Source organism: Hypanus sabinus, chromosome 8 (assembly GCF_030144855.1).
Source record: "Hypanus sabinus isolate sHypSab1 chromosome 8, sHypSab1.hap1, whole genome shotgun sequence".
Taxonomy (NCBI): Eukaryota; Metazoa; Chordata; class Chondrichthyes; order Myliobatiformes; family Dasyatidae; genus Hypanus; species Hypanus sabinus.
Genome location: NC_082713.1, coordinates 35,074,695 through 35,100,249, shown reverse-complemented (window position 1 = coordinate 35,100,249; position 25,555 = coordinate 35,074,695). Strand labels below are relative to the sequence as shown.

Sequence of the window (25,555 nt, the reverse complement as noted above, 5' to 3'; positions counted from 1 at the left end):
TTGATCTTACAAGTGACATTTTAGAAAGATGAGCGTGGCAAAACATGAGGCTCACTGGCACAGGAAGTGAATACATATCACACCAGCTTGCACTCCTTCCCCTTTCCCCACTTTATTATTCTTACTTCCTTTCCAGTCTGATGAAGCAAATCGGCCTGAAATGCAACTGCATATTCATCTCCATAGATGCTGCCTGACCTGCTGAATTCCTATTATGTTTTGTGTGTGTTGCTCCAATTTAATATATTCATTATGTTCAGCAATGGGAAATTGGTTTGACTGAAATAACTGGTTTAATTCCCAACTAAGCGGAGATTATTATGGGCATTTATTATAAACTGCAATGGCCATCAATTACTCAACAGCTTTTCAGTTATTTTAACATCTAGTAGTGAAAGATCAGTATATTCAGTTATTAAACAGTGTAGAAGAAGATCATCTCATTGATAATTGATTTTAACTTTGGTTCTATACTCTATATCCCACACAGTCCATGTGCCACAAACCTCAGCTTGATTTTCTATTGATTATGAAGCCCTGCTTCAAATAAAGGAGTATCCTTTTAAATAATGAAATAAATCATCATATTTCATTATTCACCAAAGTGATATTCAGCTATTTACATGAATAAATAAATGCATGCATTATGACATGCATGTGAATTTACTAAGTAATCCTGTTTCTGTTTTCAAAAGTAATGTATTTATGTGTTCAGATTCTCGTTACTAAAAGGGTTATCTCAGTATTCAGTGGGGATTTTTTATTCCAAGAAAACAGAGCTCATTGACTATGTCATTGACCTGAAATTTTATTTTGCTATTTTATAGTGGATGGTGCTTCGGAGTAGTAAAAAGATTTCTGTTGCTGCATCTTAGTGAGATCACATTAATATACGTCGGATTGTGGCCAGCATTAGAAAGTTGAGCATTTTGACTAAATCTACAAACTTAAATGGTTTTTTGCATTTAGTGAAATGTCATGGCAAGCTAATGACAGTGATAAAAGTACACATCCTCCTAGGGATAAGAAAAGCTTGACATTTGATAAATTGCTTTCAAATATTTGTCTTAAAAAAACAAATATACCAACCACTCTGGCACAACAGTATCCAATCAAGCTCATTGACAAGTTCACCTGTTTTGTTCTGAAGAAATATATCTGTGTATATTTGCTCTAAGGTCAATATAAGGGAATAAAATACTCACTGCCAATATTAACCACTGTATTCTAAAACTGAGAATAAACTAAATTATTGACAAAATCAACCATGGTCAAGTCCTGACTTCATCCTTCCAATCTTAAATTTCTCATAGTATTGGGCAATTTGTAAAAGTATATGCAATCAATGTATGTCATTTTTAATGAAATGGAATGGAACTTCATACTATACATACTTAAGTGTCACATTTATATTCATATTGCAACTTAAATACATCTTCCCCTTAGTAAATGAGGAAAGCTGCAGCCAGTGTCACCACTTGTAAATGTCGGTGAATAAGTAATGCCCGAATGGTTTCAGCATCAATGGTAGGCATTACTGCTGCCTGCCATTGGGCTAATGCTGTTCCAGAACCCATCAGGATCAATATGATTGTGGGCCCATGTTTTCTGTAGTTACAGAGTGCTACAGCATAGAAGCCAGACCTCCATCTCATCTAGTCCACGCCGCCCTCCTCCTCTGCTTTGTCTCATTTACATGCACCCAGATCATATCCCTTCACACTCATACCTATCCGCATACCTATCCAAATTTCCAAATTTCTCTTAACGTTGCAATTGAAGCCATATCTATCACTTCCACTGGCAGCTCATTCTACCCTCTCATCACCCTCTGAGTGAAGATGCTTCCACTAAGGTTCTCCTTAAATATTTCACTTTTCACCCTAACCCTATGACCCCTAGTTCTAGTCTCACCCAATAGGAGGGGGAAAAGCCTGTGTTCATTAACCCTCTCTGCACCCCTCTTAATTTTGTATAATGAGAGAGTTTAATTGTGGTCATCTGTATGTCCATTAAAATCAGTCAACCACTGAAGATCTAACATGTAGCATGCCATGTTCTAATTCTCACCCTAAAGAGTATTTATGCAAAATAAGTAGATTGCTTCATAATGACACCAGAACAGTTACCTCACAATAATATCACTACATAGGTCTCCTTCACAAATAGGAGGAATCTTATTTGTGGTGTTTGGCCATTGTGTAACCAATATATATGATGATGCCCAGTAAGCAAGATAAATTCAGGTCATTACTAATGGAAAATGCTGATATCCCAAGTTTTTCCAGCAAAAATAATCAACTCATTTCCCTCATCTACAAATTGTTGAATAAAATAAATTCTAGAAACTACATGTTTCACAATAACATAATTAAATTAGTCTACTGAATTCTAAGATATCTTTTAGTGCCTTCAATGAACTAAAGGTTCTAATTGGGCTCTGTGAAATATTTTTCTCCCAAAATAATTAAAGCAAGTTTTTAATCACACCTGGACATCGACAGATATCCAAGTTGATTTAATCCTGAATTATAAGGTCATTATTTTTTTGGATTTAAGACTGACAACAAAGCAGTAATCTGAAATTTCCTGGCCTAATTTCAGCTTTATTATTTAAAATGTTATTGTTAATTTATTCTGTTGTGAACACTCGATAGCAACAGCATTAACAAACCTGTTACTATAAACATTTTCTACTAATTCAGAAGATTGAAAAGGATTTTGGTTTTTATTTCAAGTGACTTAAATTTAAGGCACGAGTTTGAATGATTGATTTGTCTGTTTTAGTTGGTATCCAACCCAAGCACAGTAATGAGAGTACAATAAGTGGAAATGAAATTTGTTTGTTTTAGCTAGAATAAATCAGAAATAGAATTTTTTCAGAGAAATAATGAATAGCATATAGTAAGTAGTTTTTACCTTTCAATTTAGAGAGAAAAATATTGTTCACACAGATTCTCCCTGGATAAAAAGAAATAGTAAGACATCCATTACTGTATTGGGAGTATAATACAGTCAACCAATTATGCCCAAGAATCCAGGATTATAGTGATGTGCGATTTAGAAGAGCACTTACCAGTCACAAGATTTTTAAGAATAGATTACTGGTCTGTGCTTTGAATGTTTTGTATATTTGGATACCCTGTTGTATTTTCCACTTACAAAAGAAGTGCTATTTTTTCAATTCTGATAACTTCTTTAATGCAGAGTTGTGCAGAATTTCTCCTGTCCTGAATTGGACTGGGATAAGTCAAAGTCAGCAAGGGCTTCTGGTAAGCATACAGGATAGTTTCTATAATTACTAGAATGAAGGTAACGAACCGGGTCAGGTCACAGATCTGTCAGGGGTGAGCATCTGGGGCACAGTGATCACCGCTCCCTGACCTTTAGTGTTATCATGGAAAAGGAGAAAATCAGAGAGGTCAGGAAAATTTTTAATTGGGGAAGGGCAAATTATGAGGCTATAAGGCTAGAACTTGCGGGTGTGAATTGGGATGATGTTTTTGCAGGGAAATGTACTCTGGTCATGTGGTCGATGTTTAAGGATATTTTGCAGGATGTTAGGGATAAATTTGTCCCAGTGAGGAAGACAAAGAATGGTAGGGTGAAGGAACCATGGGTGACAAGTGAAGTGGAAAATCTAGTCAGGTGGAAGAAGGCAGCATACATGAGGTTTAGGAAGCAAGGATCAGATGGGTCTATTGAGGAATATAAGGTAGCAAGAAAGGAGCTTAAGAAGGGGCTCAGAAGAGCAAGAAGGGGGTATGAGAAGGTGTGTAGGGTAAAGGAAAACCCCAAGGCATTCTTCAATTATGTGAAGAACAAAAGAATGACAGGAGTGAAGGTAGGACTGATTAAAGATAAAAGTGGGAAGATGTGCCTGGAGGCTGTGGAAGTGAGCAAGGTCCTCAATGAATAGTTCTCTTCGGTATTCACCACTGAGAGGGAACTTGATGACGTTGAGGACAATATGAGTGAGGTTGATATTAAGGGAGAGGAGGTGTTAGAATTGTTAAAATACATTAGGACGGATAAGTCCCCTGGGCCTGATGAAATATTCCCCAGGCTGCTCCACGAGGCAAGGGAAGAGATTGCTGAATCTCTGGCTAGGATCTTTATGTCCTCGTTGTCCACGGGAATGGTACCTGAGGATTGGAGGGAGGCAAATGTTGTCCCCTTGTTCAAAAAAGGTAGTAGGGATAGTCCAGGTAATTATAGACCAGTGAGCCTTACGTCTGTGGTGGGAAAACTGTTGGAAAAGATTCTTAGAGATAGGATCTATGGGCATTTAGAGAATCATGGTCTGATCAGGGACAGTCTGCGTGGCTTTGTGAAGGGCAGATCGTGCCTAACAAGCCTGATAGAGTTCTTTGAGGAGGTGACCAGGCATGCAGATTAGGGTAGTGCAGTGGATGTGATCTACCTGGATTTTAGTAAGGCATTTGACAAGGTTCCACACAGTAGGCTTATTCAGAAAGTCAGAAGGCATGGGATCCAGGGAAGTTTGGCCAGGTGGATTCAGAATTGGCTTGCCTGCAGAAGGCAGAGGGTCGTGGTGGAGGGAGTACATTCAGATTGGAGGGTTGAGACTAATGGTGTCCCACAAGGATCTGTTCTGGGACCTCTACTTTTTGTGATTTTTATTAACGACCTGGATGTGGGGGTAGAAGGGTGGGTTGGCAAGTTTGCAGACGACACAAAGGTTGGTGGTGTTGTAGATAGTGTAAAGGATTGTCGAAGATTGCAGAGAGACATTGATAGGATGCAGAAGTGGGCTGAGAAGTGGCAGATGGAGTTCAACTTGGAGAAGTGTGAGGTGGTACACTTTGGAAGGACAAACTCCAAGGCAGAGTACAAAGTAAATGGCAGGATACTTAGCAGTGTGGAGGAACAGAGGGATCTGGGGGTACATGTCCACAGATCCCTGAAAGTTGCCTCACAGGTAGATAGAGTAGTTAAGAAAGTTTATGGGGAGTTAGCTTTCATAAGTCGAGGGATAGAGTTTAAGAGACGCGATGTAATGATGCAGCTCCATAAAACTCTAGTTAGGCCACACTTGGAGTACTGTGTCCAGTCCTGGTCGCTTCAGTATAGGAAGGATGTGGAAGCATTGGAAAGGGTACAGAGGAGATTTACCAGGATGCTGCCTGGTTTAGAGAGTATGGATTATGATCAGAGATTAAGGAAGCTAGGGCTTTACTCTTTGGAGAGAAGGAGGATGAGAGGAGACATGACAGAGGTGTACAAGATATTAAGAATAGACAGAGTGGGCAGCCAGCACCTCTTCCCCAGGGCACCACTGCTCAGTACAAGAGGACATGGCTTTAAGGTAAGGGGAGGGAAGTTCAAGGGGGATATTAGAGGAAGGTTTTTCACTCAGAGTGTGTTTGGTTCGTGGAATGCACTACCTAAGTCAGTGGTGGAGGCAGATACACTAGTGAAGTTTAAGAAACTACTAGACAGGTATATGGAGGAATTTAAGGTGGGGGGGGTTATATGGGAGGCAGCGTTTGAGGGTTGGCACAACATTGTGGGCTGAAGAGCCTGTAATGCACTGTACTAGTCTATGTTCTCTGTTCTATGAAAACCTGGTTAAAAAGAAGATGCAGAACTGAACCTTTTCCTGGGTAATGAGATCAGACAAATAACTTACTAATAACAATAGTGTGAAAGAAGAATTGCAATAAAAGTTCTTCAGATTGATTCCAAAGATGAGGAGTTCATTCTGTAAAGGCAGAATAATAAAAACTGGGCCTATACTCTCTAAAGTCTATAACAATGAGAAGAAATCTCATTGAATCTTCCAAAAGTCTTATAGGGCTCAATAGAATAAACGCAATATTTTTGAGAATTTCAAAATAAGGTAGAACCCTTCAACAACCGGGTTGAATGGAGCTTCCATTTCAGCGAATTTTTGAATGTTGATATCCAGAGAGAGGCTTAGGCTTAGACGCAGAGACAGGGCCTCACCAGGTTAGAAATATCCAACTTGTACAGATGGCACCAATAAATGAGCACATGCACCTGGGAAACCAGCAGGACAGCCTTTTTGGCTGCTGTGCGGCTACAGGCATCTTCTGCAAGCTGGGAGTTTAGCTACTGACCACACTTCTGACTTGCAAACTCTCCAAGTTATGAGCAATTCACAGGAATGGAACTCTGTTATAACCTAAGGCAGACATGTACAGTATATCCTGGAGAGAGATCAGCGGAAAGAACCAAGGGATATAAAGGAATGTGACTCGGAGCTAATAGATCTGGTTACCTGAAATTGGAGAATTCAGTGTTCATGTTGAGCTATTGAGACTACCCAGGTGGGAAATGAGGTGCCCCATCTGCTTACTAGAGAAGGATGAGGACAGAGAGGTTGATGTGAAAATAGAAAGGGAAAATACATTGGTCATTACTACCTGTGCTCTGTCTGCAACAACCATCTTGATATCCTATTTGCATGCCAATTCACCTACCCTCTCCATTCTTCATCCGTCCTTTTCCCTCTTCTTCTGATCTACCCAGGTACTTTCACACTCCTCCTTATTTCCAACCACATCCCCCCAATCCAAACATTTCTGCTTTCACACTTACCCCACCTGTCCATCACCCACTCCTCCCATTGTGTCCCAAGCCCTTCTCTCTACTTATCCCATCAGCTCGTGATCCTTCCCTTTTGGATTCCACTCTTCACTTTCCTTTCTTATCAGATTCTATAGTCTGCAACCCTTTGTCACCTCGACTTTAACATTGCCCAGGCTCTCACCCACCTTACTCCATCTGCCAGCTCATTTCAGATGAGAATATTTAGCCAATTGCAGTTTACCATGCCATTGAATACTCACTTGGTTATCATGTAACAAAGCAAAAACAAATTCAGAAATGTGGCAGGAATGGTTCATAAATACCAAAATTCTGGTTAATTTACTGATTTCTACAGATTCTGGTAGAGAAAGCTGCAGAACAGTGTCCGCACTTCCGACTTGCAAACTCTCCAGATTACAAACAATTCACAGAATTTCTTGTGTAAAGACACAAGAGATTATGCAGATTTGAGCAATACACACAAAGTGCTGAAGAACCTCAGCAGATGAGGCAGGATCTATGGAGGGGAATATGTTTAAGACCATAAGAATGAGGCCAACTAGTCCATCGGGTTCACTCAGCATTTAGTCAAGGATAATTTACAAGGGGTGATTGATAAGTTCATGGCCTAAGGTAGATGGAGTCAATTTTAGAAAACCTAGTACATTTATTTTTTTCAACATAGTCCCCTCCTACATGTACACACTTAGTCCAGTGGTCGTGGAGCATACGGATCCATTCTTATTAGAAGTGGTCCACAGCAGGAGTGATTGATTAATTGTGGTTATGGCCTAAAGTAGAAGGAGGTGAGTTATTAACTTCAAACTTTCTGCATTTTCACTCAAAGAGTTGAACTGCACGTCCATGTAACGAGAGTGTCTTGGACCACAGCAGGGATGATTGGTAAGTTTGTGGCCTAAGGCAAAAGGAGATGAGTTATACAGCTGTCGTTACATGGACGTGCAGTTCAACTCTTTGAGTGAAAATGCAGAAAGTTTGAAGTTAAGAACTCACCTCCTTCTACCCTAGGCCACAAACTTATCAATCACCCCTTGTATTATCCTCTTAACCCCACTCTCCTGCCTGCTTCAACATGACTGGGTGAAGGGTCTCAATCTGAAATATCAACTATTTATTCCCCTCCATAGATGCTACCTGACCTGGTGAGTTCCTCCAGCATTGTGTGTGTGACGCTCAATAAAGGAGCAGGGAATCATTGACAGTAACTACTGGAGTTCTATATTTAACTATGTATATCCTTGCACTAGACATTGCTATCAGCTTCACAGTGAAATAATTTTGAATACTGAGAGTTTTGTTATCACTACAATTGCAAAATCCAGGCCAATGCTTCCATTGTCTGATTGACATATTTTGTATTATTTAATACTATGTACTAAATCTGTATTACATGAGCAATGACTATGGTACAGCTGATTAATGTTATATAATCTTCAATCATTTTTAAAAGCAGTATTCAACCTTGATCTGACAATTATTCTTAATGATAAATAAATGGATAACTATTTCAGTTCTGCCAGTATTGTTTTCAAGCTCATACTAAAATATATGATATCCATTAAGTATTTCTTTCCAAGTAATGTCATTTTGAAAACTTGATCATAAATATGTTGAAATTTAAAATCATCTACCAAAGTTTTCTGAATATAATTAATGTTTTTCACTGGTCTTTGCCCGTCAATATACTTCATATATTTGTACTGTGACTAAATAAAGGTCAACCATCAATGTTTATATTTCTAGGTTTGGCTAATAATCACATATGGCCTGTGCAGATATACTTTACCTGAAGGTTTCGCATTGTAGGTGAACATAAAATAAAGCTTGCCAATGCTCACAAGAAGTAGTGGACATGTCAGACATATGTAGGAGATTAGTTAGGATAGTATATTACACCTGAGTGGGAATCAATAACTTCAAGCGAGTAAAGACTATTCAGTTAAAAATTGTAGAAGAACACCAAATATACACTGAGAGGTTTCTGACTGAAATGGGATTTGTTTAATCTGCTTAATACCCACCCAAAGAGATTAGTGTGATACGGTCCTGAAGTGCTTCTGCTTTAAAACCAGTCACTTTGATGAAACTGAAATTTGAACTTTCCAATGGATCATGTTGGTGTAAAATTCTTTGCTTTTCTGTTGTGTGTTTCTTTCAGGAAAAACAGTGAATGTGTTTCAGCGAGGAAGAGCCATTGACACAGGAGAAGTGGATATTGGAATGCAAGTGATGCAGACCATTCCTCCAGGTCTCTTCTGGCGTTTTCAGGTCACTACAGAGCATCCCCTCTACCTGAAATTCAATGTGTCTTTGGCTAAAGATGCCTTATTGGGGATTTATGGTCGGCGGAACCTTCCACCCACGCATACTCAGGTTATTATGGTTATTATCTTTTTGGTTTTTATTAATGAGGTAACTAGTCTGGGTGGTGTAGTGGTTAGTATAGCTAGGGTGTTCCAGAGTTCAGAGTTCAATGCCACTAAGGAGTGAGTACATTTTCTGAAATCACTTTCTGATAGCCTTTGCTGAAAGCATTTTTTTAGCTTAGAGATTTTTTTCTCAAGCTGAATTCAAATGGCCAAACTGCCATTAGATTTGGGTGGATTAACTGGTCCAGTAAATATCGTCACATAGAAGAACAATGGAAATATCAAAAAATATTGATTCTGAGGTACTATCAATGGAATTTTCACAAAATTGGAAAACTACAATTACTTTTATCACTTCTGCTATGATTGCCCTCAAAAATCATTCATTATCATTAACAACATCACATAAACTTTAATTACCAATTGTAATGCAAATGATTAACTAGAGGCACAATTATCACAGAACAAAAGGAATGAGTAACAAGGGCCTTCTCCTTGATGTGTTGCAGTTCCACTTGGCGAATCTAATGGTGAAATAATGAAACTCATCACAGATGGTCTACCAGCTTGAGCCATCAGTACTAAAGAATTGCTTGAATATGATAAAATGCTTTAAATTAATCCAAGGAATACAGTATGATTGCAATCTGTATAGACTTTCAGTTGGAAATAAAATTATTTATACACTTGTACCTTCACAGTTTGATTTTGTGAAACTTTTGGATGGCAAGCAATTAATTAAACCAGAAGCAAAAACTCCAGAGAAGCTAAAGAACACACCTCAGAATTTGATTCTGATGACTCTTCAGGAAGCTGGATTCATTGAATACATGGATTCAGGGACTTGGCACTTTGCCTTCTACAATGATGGGAAAAAAATGGAACAGGTCTTTGTGCTAACTTCTGTGATAGGTGAGGAATCATCAATTATATATTTGAATCATGTTTAAAAGTAATGTTTTATTTGTCTTTTAATGAATCACAATAAATGCCTTTTCTAAATAGCTTCACCTCAAAACTAGACCAAATGATGTGTGTATTTCATGCATGACATGTTATTGAAATCATTTTGTGAAGTCAATGATTATCATTTCTGACATCATTAGCAACTATCAGGAAACTATCCCACGAACTATCAGGTGCAGTTTATCTTAGCATATCAGCTTTGTGTCAAAAATACATACCACTGTTGCATACAATGCACAGCAGTCGTTTCCTTGTTTTCTCACAAAAATTGGATTTTGAAGTTCAAAAAAAGTAAATTTATTATCAAAGTACATATATGTCACTACATACAACCCTGAGAATTATTTTCTCACAGGCATACCCAATAGATCTATTAATCATAATTGAATAAATGAAAGACCATGCCACAGGATGGACGAGTGTGCCAAAGACAACAAATTATAACTACAGAAAAAAGAAAAAAAATAATAATAATTTACTTGGCTTCATCTGTAACTATTAATATATAATAACAATTTTCCTAAAAGTCTTGAAAAAATGCCTGTTTTTTTGACAGAAGATAAAATGTATCTCTTACCTAAAGGAGAAATTACAAATGCCAGATTAAAATATTATCCTACTACTTGTTTGAAAACTATACATAAGATTGCAACATCATACATCTAGCACCTAATCACCACTCTCTTAGATAACCACAATAAACTTAAGAGAGGAGCAGAAAGGATGCTGCCAGGGTATCAAAGGATGTAAATAACAACTGCTAATAATGTAATTCTAAATGAAGGCCAGTGGAAAAGCAGAAATGTTCATTGTTGCCATATTGACTACTAAAAAGCATTTTATTCTCTCCCACCCTCATGGTTAATAGAAGTTCTTAATACATATAAGCTGCACATAATACTTGTTAAATTCCTATGTCTGATGAAGCATTGGCCTACTATAATCACCCAGTCTATTAACAATTAAAAAAGAACAACCATCATTATCAAAATAAACAGACATTTTTCAGGGTGACTCTTGAAGTCCATTCTGGTTTTGTCCAGCTTTAAATTCATTCTCTAATTTACTGAAACAGATGAAAATAAGATGTCAAATCAGAGGCAACCAAATGAATTATGCTTTGACACATGGACAGTAAATATGAACTTTGGACAAGTCTAGCTGAAGTGCATCAGGATGATTTATGATTTGAAATGCATCAGAATGGACTTTCTTGTTTAGAGAGAGTTGGAGACCTCTTCCCAGCAACAGAGAAGCTCATCATAATAATAGAGGACCAGGTAGCTAAGACAAAAAAAAAATTATCAAAAACACATAATAAAAGACCAATAAATTCAAGGTGGTAAATGTAGAAAATTTGTCAAGAGAAACCAAAAACAAACCAACATATTTCAGGATCCTGCAGCAGTTTAACTCAATCTTATTGCTTACACAGGCATAATCAAGTGGGAAACATCATTCACCAAAACCTTACGTTAAAATATATGAACTCATAAAAGACACCTTATCTTACCTTACTATAAATACAAGCCTGGTCCAGTTTTAGAGTCCATTATTAAAGGCAGGACAATCCATAATAACCATCTGGATATAATAATACAGGATAAAAAAGCAAGAACAACCTACTTAATAAATACAGCCATTCCAAACACACATATAGAATTATTAAGTGAAAACTCGAGAAATATGCTGAACTAACAGAGGAAACTGAAATCCTTTGCAGCATGAACAGGGTATAAAACGTCATAATAGTAAAATCTACAACTGGTATCATCCCAAAGTCTCTACATAATAGCATTAAACAATTATGGCAACATAACAATATCAGAATCAAATTTAATTTCACTGGCATATGTTGTGAAATGTGTTAACTTCACAGCAGCAGTATGATGAAAAGTAATTACGTTAAAATAAGTAGTACAAAAAGACAAGAAATAATGAGTGGTGAGATAGTGCTCTTAGGTTCAAAGTCCACTTATAATCAGATGGGATTAGGATATTGACTTTTTTTCCCCACATCCTACTCCAAGGTCTGGTTTCTGAGCTGTATTTTTGACAAGTAGCACTGCCAATAATCTCCAATTTGCACAGTTGATTAAAATATAATTGTAAAATTTCTTTCAGTGGTTCCTCAAAGTAACTTGGTCCATGGAATTGATTATGAAATGGATCTCTCCATTTTCATGCCTCCAAAGAATATGGCTTCCCATAATTTGCTTGTCATTAAAGTTGATAGGCAGAAAATCACAGAATGTATTTTGTGTACAGCATCCATTTACAAAGACTTGGATTTCATGTGTTTCATCATGTCAGAAGCCCAATTGAAATTCTTTGAAGAACAATACTGCTCTTTTGTGAACGAGTAATTGCTCTCAAAGGAACTCAACCCCTTTGTGCGAGTTTTACCTAAACTCTGTTTGCCATTATTAGCAATATTAGAGAATATTGCCCTAAGTAAAACATGCTTCAAAGTAATTCAATAGAAAAAATAATAAACCAATTCCCATATGAATTAGCTTTATAATGTATAATATCACATTGAATACCCTAGGCTTCATCTTTTCAAGGTGAATAATATCCTTCCTCAGCAGCATAAAGTACTTTAGATGAAATATAACTAGTTCCTCTTTGCCTAAAGTATTGATCCAAAGGCTATTGCTGCACGTTCTAGCTACTTTTCTCATATTACAATCTGAATGAGCCAAAACCTTCTCTGGGTTAGTGTCAGCTAAACTAAAGACCTCTTTTTTAACCTCCATCTGTCACCTACATGTTTCTTATATTGATACCAGCATGTAATAAGCAGATGAAGAATATGAGATTTAATCTCTAACTGAGGGTTTCATTTAGTCTCCCTAATGACCTTCAAGCTCTTCCTCAAACTTGCACTTTAATTCAAAATTCTACTGACAGAGTTGCCACTCTTATAATGAGCTAGTGTAGCGATGCACTACATACAGAGCTAGAGATGACACGCAGTCGGTAAGTCGTTTCGAGACTAGTTTATTCAAACTTCACGGCGCTGGCATTTAATCCCTAGCGCCTGCCCTCTCCGGGCGGAAATGACGTCAGAGGTGCATTACCAAAGTCTGTCCCCACTTGCTGGCTATTTGTGAGCCAGCTGGCCTGCGCAGAAAGTGGGTTTCCACATAACCCCCTCCCCCCCAGAACCGGTGATACACCCCCCAATGTCCACAGTCTGGATCAGCCTCTGTTTGGGAGGTCTGCCTCTGCGCCACGGTGCCGAAACCTCGACTGGCTGCGCCAAGTCCACATGGGTTGGTTTGAGTCGGTCCGCCGTGAAAACCTCCTCTCTCCCCCCAGTGTCCAGAACGTACATGGACCCGTTGTTGTTGATCATCTTGAATGGCTCCTCGTACAGCCGCTGTAGCGGTGCCCAGTGTCCGCCCCTTCGTACAAACACAAACTTACAGTTCTGCTGGTCTTTGGGTACATGGATCAGGGTCCGTCCATGCTGTGAAGTTGGCACGGGGGCCAGGTTGCCAAGCCTTTCGCGTAGCCTGTCCAGGACTGCTGCAGGTTCTTCCTCTTGCCCCCTTGGGACTGGTATGAACTCTCCTGGGACGGCCAGGGTGAGCCGAACACCAACTCGGCTGATGAGGCATGCAGATCCTCTTTGGGCACAGTGCGAATTCCAAGCAGGACCCAGGGAAGCTCGTCCACTCAGTTAGGTCCTCTCAGGTGGGCCATGAAAGCCGACTTTAAGAGACGGTGGAAGCGTTCCACTAGTCCGTTCGACTGTGGGTGATAGGCAGTAGTGTGGTGTAGCTGCATTCCCAACAGGCTGGCCACAGCCGACCACAGGCTGGAGGTGAACTGGGCACCTCGGTCAGGGATAATGTGGGCCGGTACCCCGAAACGTGCTACCTAGGTTGCGATCAGTGCTTGGGCACAGGAATCAGAAGATGTGTCGGTGAGCGGGACCACCTCTGGCCACCTCATGAACAGATCTACCATAGTTAAGAGGTACCGCGCTCCTCGGGACACTGGTAGGGGGCCCACGATATCCACATGAATGTGGTCAAACCTCCGGTGGGTTGGTTCAAACTGCTGTGGCGGGGCTTTAGTGTGCCGCTGCACCTTGGCTGTTTGGCACTGCGCGCACGTTTTGGCCCATTCACTGACCTGTTTGAGAAGTCCGTGCCACGCAAACTTGCTGGAGACCAGCCGGATGGTTGTCCTGATAGATGGGTGCGCCAAACCATATATGGAGTCGAAAACTCGCCGCCTCCAGGCTGCCAGGACGATGGGGCGAGGTTGGCCGGTAGCCACACCACACAGGAGGGTCCTCTCACCTGGGCCTATGAGAAAATCCTGCAGCTGCAAACCCAAGACTGCAGTCCTGTCGCTGGGCATCTCATCGTCTGCCTGCTGCGCCTCCGCCAGTGCTGCATAGTCCACCCCCAGGGACAGGGCCTGGACAGCTGGTCTGGAGAGTGCGTCCGCCACGACGTTGTCCCTTCCCGAGACATGCTGGATGTCCGTCGTGTACTCGGATATGTAGGACAGATGTCGCTGCTGGCGAGCCGACCAGGGATCGGACACCTTCGTGAATGCGAAGGTCAACGGTTTGTGGTCCGTGAACGCAGTGAATAGCCTGCCTTCTAAGAAGTACCTGAAATGCCAGATTGCCAGATACAGTGCCAACAGCTCCCAGTCGAAAGCACTGTACTTGAGTTCGGGTGGTCGTAGGTGCTTGCTGAAGAATGCCAGGGGTTGCCAGCGCCCCTCGATGAGTTGCTCCAGCTCCCCACCGACTGCTGTGTTGGATGCATCCACCATGAGGGTGGTTGGAACGTCCGTTCTGCAGTGCACCAGCATCGCGGCATCTGCCAAGGCTTCCTTGGCTTTAACTAAAGCGGCAGCGGCCTCCTCGTCACAAGTAATGTCCTTGCCTTTACCCGACATCAGGGTGTACAAAGGGCACATGATACGGGCTGCTGAGGGGAGAAAATGGTGGTAGAAGTTCACCATACCAATGAACTTCTGCAGACCTTTGACCCTGTTGGGCTGGGCAAAGTGGCAGATCGCGTCAACCTTGGCGGGCAGAGGTGTTGCCCGGTCTTTAGTAATCCTGTGGCCCAGGAAGTCGATGGTATCGAGACCGAACTGGCATTTGGCCGGGTTGATCGTGAGGCCAAAATCACTCAGGCGGGAGTAGAGCTGGTGGAGGTGGGACAGATGCTCCTGGTGACTACTGCTGGCTATAAGGATGTCATCTAAATAGATGAAGGCAAAGTCCAGGTCACATCCCACCACATCCATTAGCCGCTGGAACATCTGTGCAGCATTCTTTAGGCCGAACGGCATTCGGAGGAACTCGAACAGGCTGAACGGGGTGATGAGTGCTGTTTTGGGGATGTCATCAGGGTGCACCGGGATCTGATGGTATCCCTGGACGAGGTCTACTTTGGAAAATATTCTTGCCCCATGCAGGTTTGCTGCAAAGTCCTGTGTTGCAGCACGGGGTAGCGGTCTGGAGTTGTAGCCTCGTTCAGTCTGCGGTAGTCGTCGCATGGTCTCCAACCCCCGGCTGCTTTGGGCACCATGTGCAGGGGGGAGGCCCATGGGTTGACGGACCTCCGTACGATCCCCAATTCCTCCATCCTCTTGAACTCCTCCTTCGCCAGGTGGAGCTTTTCCGGGGGAGCCTTCGTGCGCGGGCGTGGAGGGGTGGTCCCTTGGTCAGGATGTGGTGCTGAACCCCATGTCTGGGCATGGCTGCCGTGAACTGCGGTGCCAGAATCGATGGAAAGTCCGCCAGGATTCTGGTGAATTCGTTGTCTGACAGCATAATGGAGTCCAGGTGTGGGGCCAGCAACTTGGCTTCACCCAGGGAGAACCTCTGCAAAGTCTCGGCGTGTACCAGTCTTTTCCCATGCAAGTCAACCAGCAGGCTGTGAGCTCGCAAGAAGTCTGCCCCCAGGAGTGGTTGGGCCCCGGCAGTCAGTGTGAAGTCCCACGTGAACTGGCTGGCGCCGAACTGCAGCTGCACTGTGCGGGTGCCTTAGGTCCATATCGTGCTGCCATTTGTGGCCCTCAGGGTGGGTCCTGGTTTCCTGTTGTGGGTCTCGTACCCCATCAGGGGCAAGATGCTGATTTCCGCTCCTGTGTCGACCAAGAAATGACGTCCCGACTGTTTGTCCCAGACGTACAAGAGGCTGTCCTGGTGGCCAGCCGCCATAGTCATTAGCGTCTGTTGGCCCTGGCCCTGGCCCTTGCAGGGCTGGTGACAACGGCAGGATTCTGTGCCCCACCGCTGGTGGTAGAAACACCACTGTTCACTGTCCTCCTCACTCCTGCCTCTGTGTTGTGTGCGCCCCCCTGCTAGGCCTGGTCTGGTCTGCTGTTGGGCGCGTGGCCTGGTAATCTGACTGACGGACGCCACACTCTCCCTCTTGGCTTTCCACAGCATGTCTGCCTGGGCCACCACCTTCCAGGGGTCACTGAAATCTGCGTCGGCCAGCAACAGATGTATGTCCTCAGGCAGTTGCTCTAGGAACGCTTGCTCGAACATGAGACAGGGCTTGTGTCCAACAGCCAGGGTCAGCATCTCATTCATCAATGCTGACGGCAGCCTGTCTCCCAAACCGTCCAGGTGAAGCAGGCAGGCACCCTGCTCATGCCGCGAGAGGCCAAAGGTCCCAATGAGCAGCGTTTTGAATGCTTCATATTTGCCTTCTTCCGGGGGCGACTGTATGAAATCCGCAACCTGGGTGGCCGTCTCCTGGTCAAGGGTGCTCACCACGTGACAGTAACGCATGGAATCAGAGGATATCTGCCGAATCTGGAACTGGGCTTCTGCTCGGTTAAACCACATGCGTGGACGCAGCATCCAGAAAGTCGGCAGTTTCAGCGAAACTGCGTGAACAGATGAAGAGTTGGTCATCTTTGGTCCAAATCCCGTTTGGACCGTCGGGGTTACCAATGTAGCGATGTACTACATAGAGAGCCAGAGACGACACGTAGTTGGTAAGCCATTTCGAGACTAGTTTATTCAAACTTCACAGCGCTGGCATTTAATCCCTAGCGCCCGCCCTCTCCGGGCGGAAATGACGTCAGAGGTGCATTACCAAAGTCTCTCCCTGCGCGCTGGCTATTTGTGAGCTGGTTCGCCTGCGCAGAAAGTGGGTCGCCAAACTAGTCTCTCACTTTCTTTTTCTTTCCAAGTTCTAATGATGCCAACAAATTGATTTCTAGATTGACTGCCTGGCTCTCAAATATCTCCATGCCATTGCCTCTAACTAATTTGGTTACATTTTCCAGTCATTCATTGATGTTTAAAGAGATCTAATGACTTAAGCATTTCTTTTATTCTTACATCCTGCCATCAGATGACCACTTTCTCTCACACCAGGAGTTGCTTTCCAAGTTCCCACTTTAGATCCATTGTTCCATTTGATCACTTGTTCGCTCTAAGCTCCTTAGAGTCATGCACATTAGCTGCACTGTTGCTTTAATTGCATTACACTTTTCCATTTTTGATGCCCAAGATTTTTCTACCCTCAAACTCAAATATTTAAGACATGTTCCTTCATATGGTGAGTACCAGTGGGGTTTAAATGGTCCTTTCATAAACAGAAGTTAAATCTTAGCTTATTTTCCATTGACTTTTGCCATTCAAACAGTGGGATGATTAAGCCTGAAGCAACAATTTTCTGATTCAGAATACAAATAACTGAGCAAGATGCAACCTTAGTGCTGGTTTTTATGAGTTACCCAGTCAGCATGTATATAAGGAACTTAAGAAAATAACGCCTCTGAACTACTCTCTGAAGACCATGGATAGAAGTCAATTTCTCGATACCTACAGTCAGCACATCTGTGTTGCTTGTCCATACCATATAAAATCTACCATTCTTAGTACTGGTCTAAAATTAATTTTCCAGTATCTGTATTAAAGCTACAGCTAAAGGGATCAACTTTTTGTCAGTCTCTTTGGCACTGCTTTTTTAATATAAGTGCTTTGATAAAGGATCAGTTGGTCAGTTATTCAACATTAATGCGTTGTTTTGTTAATCAACCTAATAATTATTTGCAATAGCATATAGATTTCCTTCCTGATTAACAAAGCCTCAAACAACCTTTGGTGATGAATTTTACCAGCGATAAATATTTGACATAACCTCAATCATTGGAAAGAATGGTTGATATTATTGAATTTTCAGTTTTCTAATCAAGGTCTAAAAAAACAAACAAAATAAAATATGTTTTCAATTGTTAACTGCATTCATACTGATATAATTCCCCATAGTATTTTGCGAAGTCATATTTCAAGTTGGGTTTGTTGATTAGTTATAGCAGACTCCTCATAATATTGTATTTGACTTATGAATCTCAAGAAGCTTAAAATTGATTTAATCTTCCATTTGGAATGTATGGTCTGTCTTCAGTAGTGCAGTCTAATCATTTTAGTAATATGCTGTCTTCAGCTAGATCAGTGTCACTTTAGGCAAAGTATCTTATCCTCATGAATAATTCTTGATGCAATTTCACCATCAGAGGGGTCTCCCAATGTAGAGGCATAGTTGGAAATTAGAAAAATAATGTCAGTTACCCTTTTAAAAGTTTTAGCCCATCTAACATATATTCACTCCACCCGCAGGACATATTGTCCACAAAATTCATGGCAGTATACACCACCCAAAAAAGGTATCTCCACTATCAAGAATAAAAAGAAACAGCACTTGCAAAGGCAGATTTCTACCTCCAGGTCCCTTCATAGTTAGTCGTTATGATGGGTCTCAGCCTGAAATATTGACTGCTTACTCTTTTCCAGGCTCCTGTATCTCCTCCCTGATGGTAGTAATGAGAGGAAGGGAGGTTCCAAAATGTGAGGATAAGTAGTGATGGATGCTATTTTCTTGGGGCAATGCCTCTTGAAGGTGTCTTCAATGGTAGGGAGACTTGTGCCCATGACAGAGCTGATTGAGACTGCAATCATCTGAAGCCTGTTAAGATCCAACGCAAAGGCATCTCCATACCAGATGGTGATGCAGTCAGTCAAAATGCTCTCTATTGTATATCTATAAAATTTTCTAGAGTCTTTGGTAACATACCAGATCTCCTCAAGCTCTAATTAAGTATAGCCTTTGGCCTGTCTTCTTAAGGGTTGCATCACCGGGGTGGGGCCAGGATAGATGATCTGAGATTATGGTGTCCTAGAACTTGAAACTGTTCACCCCTCACCCTTTCCACCACTGACCCCTGACACACCAATGGGGATTGGTGTGTGTTCTCCCAACTTCTCCTTATTGAAATCCACAGTCAATCCCTTGGTCTAGCTGAATTAGAGTGCAAGGTTGTAGCTGTGACACCTCCTAACTAGCCTATCTATTTTGCTCCTGTATGCCTCCTCATCACCATCTGAGATTCTGCCAATAACAGCAGTGTCACTGGCAAATCTGTAGATAGTGTTTTTCAGCTGTGCCTAGTCACACAGTCATGAACATAGCCATGGGCTAAATATGCATCCTTGAGGTGTGTCTGTGTTGATTGTCAGTGAAGAGAAGATGTTATCACCAATCTGTGGTCTGAGGTCTTCCAAAGAGGAAGTTAGGAATCCAATTGCAGAATGATCCCAAGTTTTAGAACTTCTTGTTCACTTGCTTCTACTTCTCAAGCTTTCTGTGCCTTGTGATACACTATGCCCTTCAATTCCTCTCTCAGATGATCCAACTGCATAAAACTACCCTTACCTGGTTGCATTCTGATCTATCACTGCATCCAAACTCAGGAGGAAAGCAATCAGCATAACCAGAGACACCACACACCTCGGCCACTCCCTGTTTGACCCGCTTCCGTCCAGCAAAAGGTTCACAACACTAAAAACCAGAACAAATAGACTGAGGAACAGCTTCTATCCCAGAGCTGTAGCCTCCATCATGCCACTCCCACAGAACAATGACTGAAACTGTGAGAACACACAAGGACGCAAATACTTGCACTAATGGTACCTTGTGCATTACTGTGACATTCTGGTGCTGCTGCAACTTATTTTCTGCTACTTATCTATTTAATACTGTTTTTCTAGTATTGTCTTGTTTTTATCTACCACTTTGTCTGATTGCCTAAGAGGAAGCCAAACAGAGTTTCCTTGTACCTATGTATAATGAAAATAAAGATCATTCATTCATTCATTCAAAAATAGGTCTGCCATCCGCCCACAGGCATCTCATTGTTCTTCAAGGATCTGCTTCTTGGCTCCCTCCAATTTTTCATACACCTACTGGCTCTTTGTAATAATATTGCCCCTCTCAGTCACTGCCACAGTTCACCTATTGATGAAATCTATGTTGTGCTTCTGTTACCTCCAAGCTTTTTCATTCCAAAGCTTGCTAAACTGGTTTCCTAAATCCTACCTTCTATAACATTAGTTTTCCAAAAAAAATTTCTGCCTGTATCCTTGCTCCAAATCTAGCTCTGATGCTATCCCTCTGCTTGCTCATTAATCTTCCTTACTTCAAATAAAAATCTCACACTTGATTTGAACTCCCTACCTGTACAGCCCTATGTCTGGGTTCTCCTTCCATCCTTCAGTACACTGAGAAATGTTCTCTAGTTTCTGTCTCTTGAACATGTTGACTTTAATTATTTCACATTTGGCAATTATGCTTTGAGATACTGCAGCCCTGAGCTCTGGAATTCCCTCTCTAGTTCTCGTTCCCTTTATCACTGTTTCCTTTTTTTTAAGATGCCCCTCAAAGCATCTCCATTTATTGCTTAATACCCCATTTTAATCATCTTCTCATGGACTTCCTTGGGACATTTGACTACACTAATGATGCTATAGAAAAACACATTGTGTTTTTATTGCTGTTCTGGGTTAGATTGCACAATCAACTCATGATAGGTTTACCAAGGCTTTTAGCAATGTGCTAACTCACAAAAATATATCTCCTCTACTTCTCACATTTGCACTGAACACTTGCTTTTCTTAGATGAATATAACATCCATCATTATCCTCAAGAATCATTTGGCTTGCCAACATATTTCTCTTCTATTTTATTCTGTCTTTCTGGACCAATATTTGAAAACCTTTTTTTTAAATTGTGCCCTTTCTTAATTGAAGCAACATACTTAGCCCCTTCATTGAATTAATAATCCTTAATTTTTCCTTCATGCTACAATTTCTAGTAGGATCACTTATACAAGTACATTTAACAAAACCTACCTGCAACATTTGTGAGCCAGCATAAAATTTGTTGCAACTATAGCTTGGTTGGTTATCCTGTACTAAATGACTTTAGCTACATGCATGTCCAAAGACACTATAGAGTTACTGTTCAGAATTATTATAAGGTTTTATTTAATATCTTCAGTAAGATGTTGTGCAAGTATTCATTTATTTAATGATTGTATGAAGATTAACCTCAAATTGTTTAGCTATGAATGGACCAAAGACTACAGAAAGCCTTGGAATTTAAAACTCCTCACTATTATTATTTTATTTGTTCAATGGATACCTCATGTTTAAGGTTAGCTTAACTTGGAAGCCTATAATAAGTACAAATGATTAATATTGACGAATAGCTAAATGACCTATACCTCTACCCAACTAACATCAAGGCATCAACTGCAACACACGAAGTCTCAACACACTCAGCCACTGCTACACTATCATCAAGAATGCCTACCATTCCATCCTTTGACTAGATTTCGGGGCATCTGATTATCTAGCTTTCCTCCTCCAACTAAAGAGCAGGACACCTGAGAAAAGGACACCAAAGAGGTGGTCACAGGAGTAAGAGGAGTGGCTATGGGACTGCTTTGAATTGCTGGCCTGGGCTATGTTTAAGGACTCACTCATCAGAGGACGTGAAAGAATACACCACAGTTGTCACAGACCTTATAAAGACATTCATCGCCACAAAATCATTCAGAATTTTCCTACCCAGAAGCCCTAGATCATAGGTGTCAAACTCAAGGCCCGCAGGCCATATCTGGCCCGGTGTACAATTATATCCGGCCCACGAGATCATTTTAGATAGATCTATTATTTTAATTATTAATGGCCCTGTGATATGAAGCCTATGATTGTAAGTTAAAAAAATAAAAATATTGCTTGCTCAGCAGTCTTCTTCATAAGAAATGGAATTTGTGAAGTGAAACACTTTGTAGTTATAGCAAAGACTGAGACACATGAGAACAGGCTGAAAAAACGGAGGCAATGAAAGCTGCATTCGCAAGCGCCCGACTGATCCGGCCCGCATGAAGCTGCATTTTGCCCAATCCGGCCCGTGACCTAAAATGAGTTTGACACCCCTGCCTTAGATGAACCAAAAGATTGGTAATCTGCTGAGAACTGGTGTTCAGGACTAGCGATCCAGGGAAGTAAAAGAGATCTCGGTTTGTTATTCAGGAAGTCATCTCTCATACAAATTGTCAATTTTGGACTAAACTTGAATCATAAAGGGATGCTTTACAACTGTGGAAGGGTTTGAATATCATCCCCTCCTACAAAGCAAAACCTAGCCACATAAATGACAGCAAGTTTCCACTCGCAGATGAACTCAATGCTTTTTATGCTCACTTTGACCGTCAAAACATGGAGGCACCTTCACAAATCTCTGCATCTCCTTAAGTCCCTGTGATTTCAGTTTCTGAGCCCTATATGAGAGCATCCTTCGGGAGGGTGAATCCACGGAAATCTTCTGGTCTGTTTTGCATAAATGGCCGAGTATTGGAGACGGGCACTAATCAACTAGCTGGAGTGTTTATGGACATCTCCAACCTCTCACTTTGATACTCTGAAGTAACCACCTGTTTATATCAAGCTTCAATCACATCAGTGCCTATGAAAAACGTGATAGCCTGCCTCAATAGCTATCATCCAGTAGCACTTACATCCAATAGCATGAAATGCTTCACGAAGCTGGTCATAAAGCATATAAGAAGTGAATCCACTCCAATTTGCATCACAACAGTTCAACAACAGATGCTGTTCAGCTCTGGAAAACCTGGACAATGAATGAAGATGCATACTGTACATCAGGATGCTCTTTATTCATTACAGTGCAGTATTCAATACTCTATCCCCCTCAAAATTTATCAATAAGCTAAAAGCTGTGGACCTCAATACCTCCCTGTGCAATTGGATCCTTGATTTCCTAACTGACAGACCTTAGTTAAAATAGATTGGCAAAAACAGCATCTCCTGCACACTCATCATCAGCACAAGTACATCACAAGACTGTGTGCTTAGACCCCTGCTTTGCTCTCTTTATACCAATAATTGTGAGGCTACATATAGTTTAAATCCTTTGTTTAAGTTTGCTGTCAACACTGCTGTTCATGGCCGAATCAAAAGGTGGTGAAAAATCAGCTTACAGGAGGGAAGCTGAGGTCCATGAGTCAGTCCACATTAGGGGATCAGACATGGAGATGCTTTAAATTCCTTGCTGCTGACACATCAGAGGATCTGCCTGACATGAGGCTGCTGAACAAGATAAAATCCTGCAGTGTTACAGGAAATATACTGGCATGGACAGAGGAATGGCTGATGGGCAGGAGGCAGCAAGTGGGAATAATGGGGCCCTTTCCTGGCAGTCATTAGTGGTGTTCCACAGGGGGTCAATATTGGGACCGCTACTTGTCACATTGTCTGTCAATGATTTAAATAGTGGAATTGATGGCTTTATGGCAAAATTTGCGGATGACATGACAAAAGGTGGAGGGTTGTAGTGCTGAGGAAGCAATGTGATTTCAACAGGACTTAGGCAAATTGGAAGAATGGACAAAAAGGTGGCAGATGAAATACAATGTAGGGAAATGTACGGTAATGCATTTTGGTAAAAGGAACAATACTGTATTGCAGACTATTAGCTAAATGGAGAGAAAATTCAAACATCAGAGATGCAAAGCGACATAGAAGTCCTTGTGCAAGACTCCCAGAAGATTAATTCACAGGTTGTGGTAAAGAAGGCAAATGCAATGTTGGCATTTATTTCAAGCAGAATCAAATATAAAAAGGAGATAATGTTGAAGCTTGATAAGACACCAGTCAGGCTGCACTTGGAGCATTGTGAACAGCTTTGGACCCCTTATCTGAGAAAGGATGTATTGTCATTGAAAAGAATCCAGAGGAGGTTCACGAAGATGATTCTGGAATTGAAGGAGTTAACATATGAGGAGCGTTTGGCAGCTTTGGACCTGTACATACTGGAATTTAGAAGAAAGCGTGGGGATCTCATTGAAACTTACCGAAAGTTGAAAGGACTAGATAAGGTGGATGTGGAGATAATGTTTCCTCTAGTGGGGGTATCCAGGACCAGAAAGCACAGCCTCAAAATTGAGGGGTGACCTTTTAAAACAGAGGTAAGGAGGAATTTTTTTTTAGCCAAAGAGTGATGAGTCTGTGGTATGCTCTGTCACAGACTGCAGTGGAAGGCATGTCTAGGTATATTCAAAGTGGAAATTGATAGATTCCTGATTTGTCAGAGCATCAAGGGACATGGGGAGAGGGCAGGTGTATGGTGTTGGATGCGATCTGGGATCAGCCATGATGAAATGGCGGAGTGGACACAATGGGCTGAATGGCCTAATTTTGCTCCTACATCTTATGGTTTTATGGTCCTGGGACAAGGATGTCAGCACTATCATAAAGAAGGCACAAAAGTGTCTCTACTTTCTTAGAGGTTTGTGTAAATCTGGTATGTCAACAAACTTTGACAAACTTCATTCAGTGCATAGTGGAGAGTGTGGTAACTGATTGCATCAGGGCCTGGTATCAATACACCAATGCTCAGAAATTGAAAAAACCCATAGGAAGTGTGGATACAACGCAGTCCATCATAGGCAAAGACCTTCCCACCACTGAGTACATTTACATGAAGCACTGCCACAAGACAGCAGCACCCATCTCTCCTCACTGAGCAAGCAATATAGAAGCTAATGGTCCCACACCACCAGGTTCAAGAACAGTTATTACACAACAACCATCAGGCTTCTGAACTGGAGTGGATTACTTCATTCACCAAACCTCTGAAATGATTCTACAACCTACACTCTCACTTTCAAGGACTCTTTACAATTCATGTTCTCATTATTATTTTTCTTGTTTGCACAGCTTGTCTTCCTCTGCACATTGGCTGTTTGCCAATCTTTGTTTATGTATGTTTTTTTCATAAACTTTATTGCATTCCCTTATGTTTCTGAAAATGCCTGCAAAAAATAATCTCAAGGTGGTATTGTGTTGACATACTGTATGATAGTATAATAGTAGCTTTGATAATAAATTCCCTTTGATCTTTGAACCTAAGTTGCTTCGACCTTACTCTACAGATCATTAGAATCTCTCTCAAGGTGCCCTAGGTCTTCATTAACAAGTGGATCTATACCCCCTGTTTTATGCTGTTCTGGAATTGCAAATATTTTATTGCACTGCTGCACCAATTCATTCTCTTTTTAATTACCTTTACTGCCTTGATTCTACAAAGAAATGACGAATACGAAAGAAAAAAATAAGACTGAAAAATGATTAGAAAGTAGATTTTCTTTGGGGGAAATAAAATTGGTGCAACACCAGAAGTGGAAATATTGCATTCAAAGTATAATCTATGAATAGCCCTTGACCGAAGTGTCTAGAGGAAAAATCTTTATG

At 41.3% G+C, this 25,555-nt stretch overlaps 1 protein-coding gene across 1 annotated transcript in view; it reads left to right on the top strand.

Annotated features, from left to right (window-relative positions):
* The window catches only part of LOC132398041 (teneurin-1-like), a 742,532-nt gene that overhangs the window by 457,169 nt on the left and 259,808 nt on the right, over nt 1–25,555 (top strand). The window contains exons 6-7 of the mRNA XM_059976960.1: nt 8,756–8,970; nt 9,668–9,878. Coding sequence (XP_059832943.1) covers nt 8,756–8,970; nt 9,668–9,878 — 426 coding nt within the window. The remainder of the gene's footprint in view (nt 1–8,755; nt 8,971–9,667; nt 9,879–25,555) is intronic.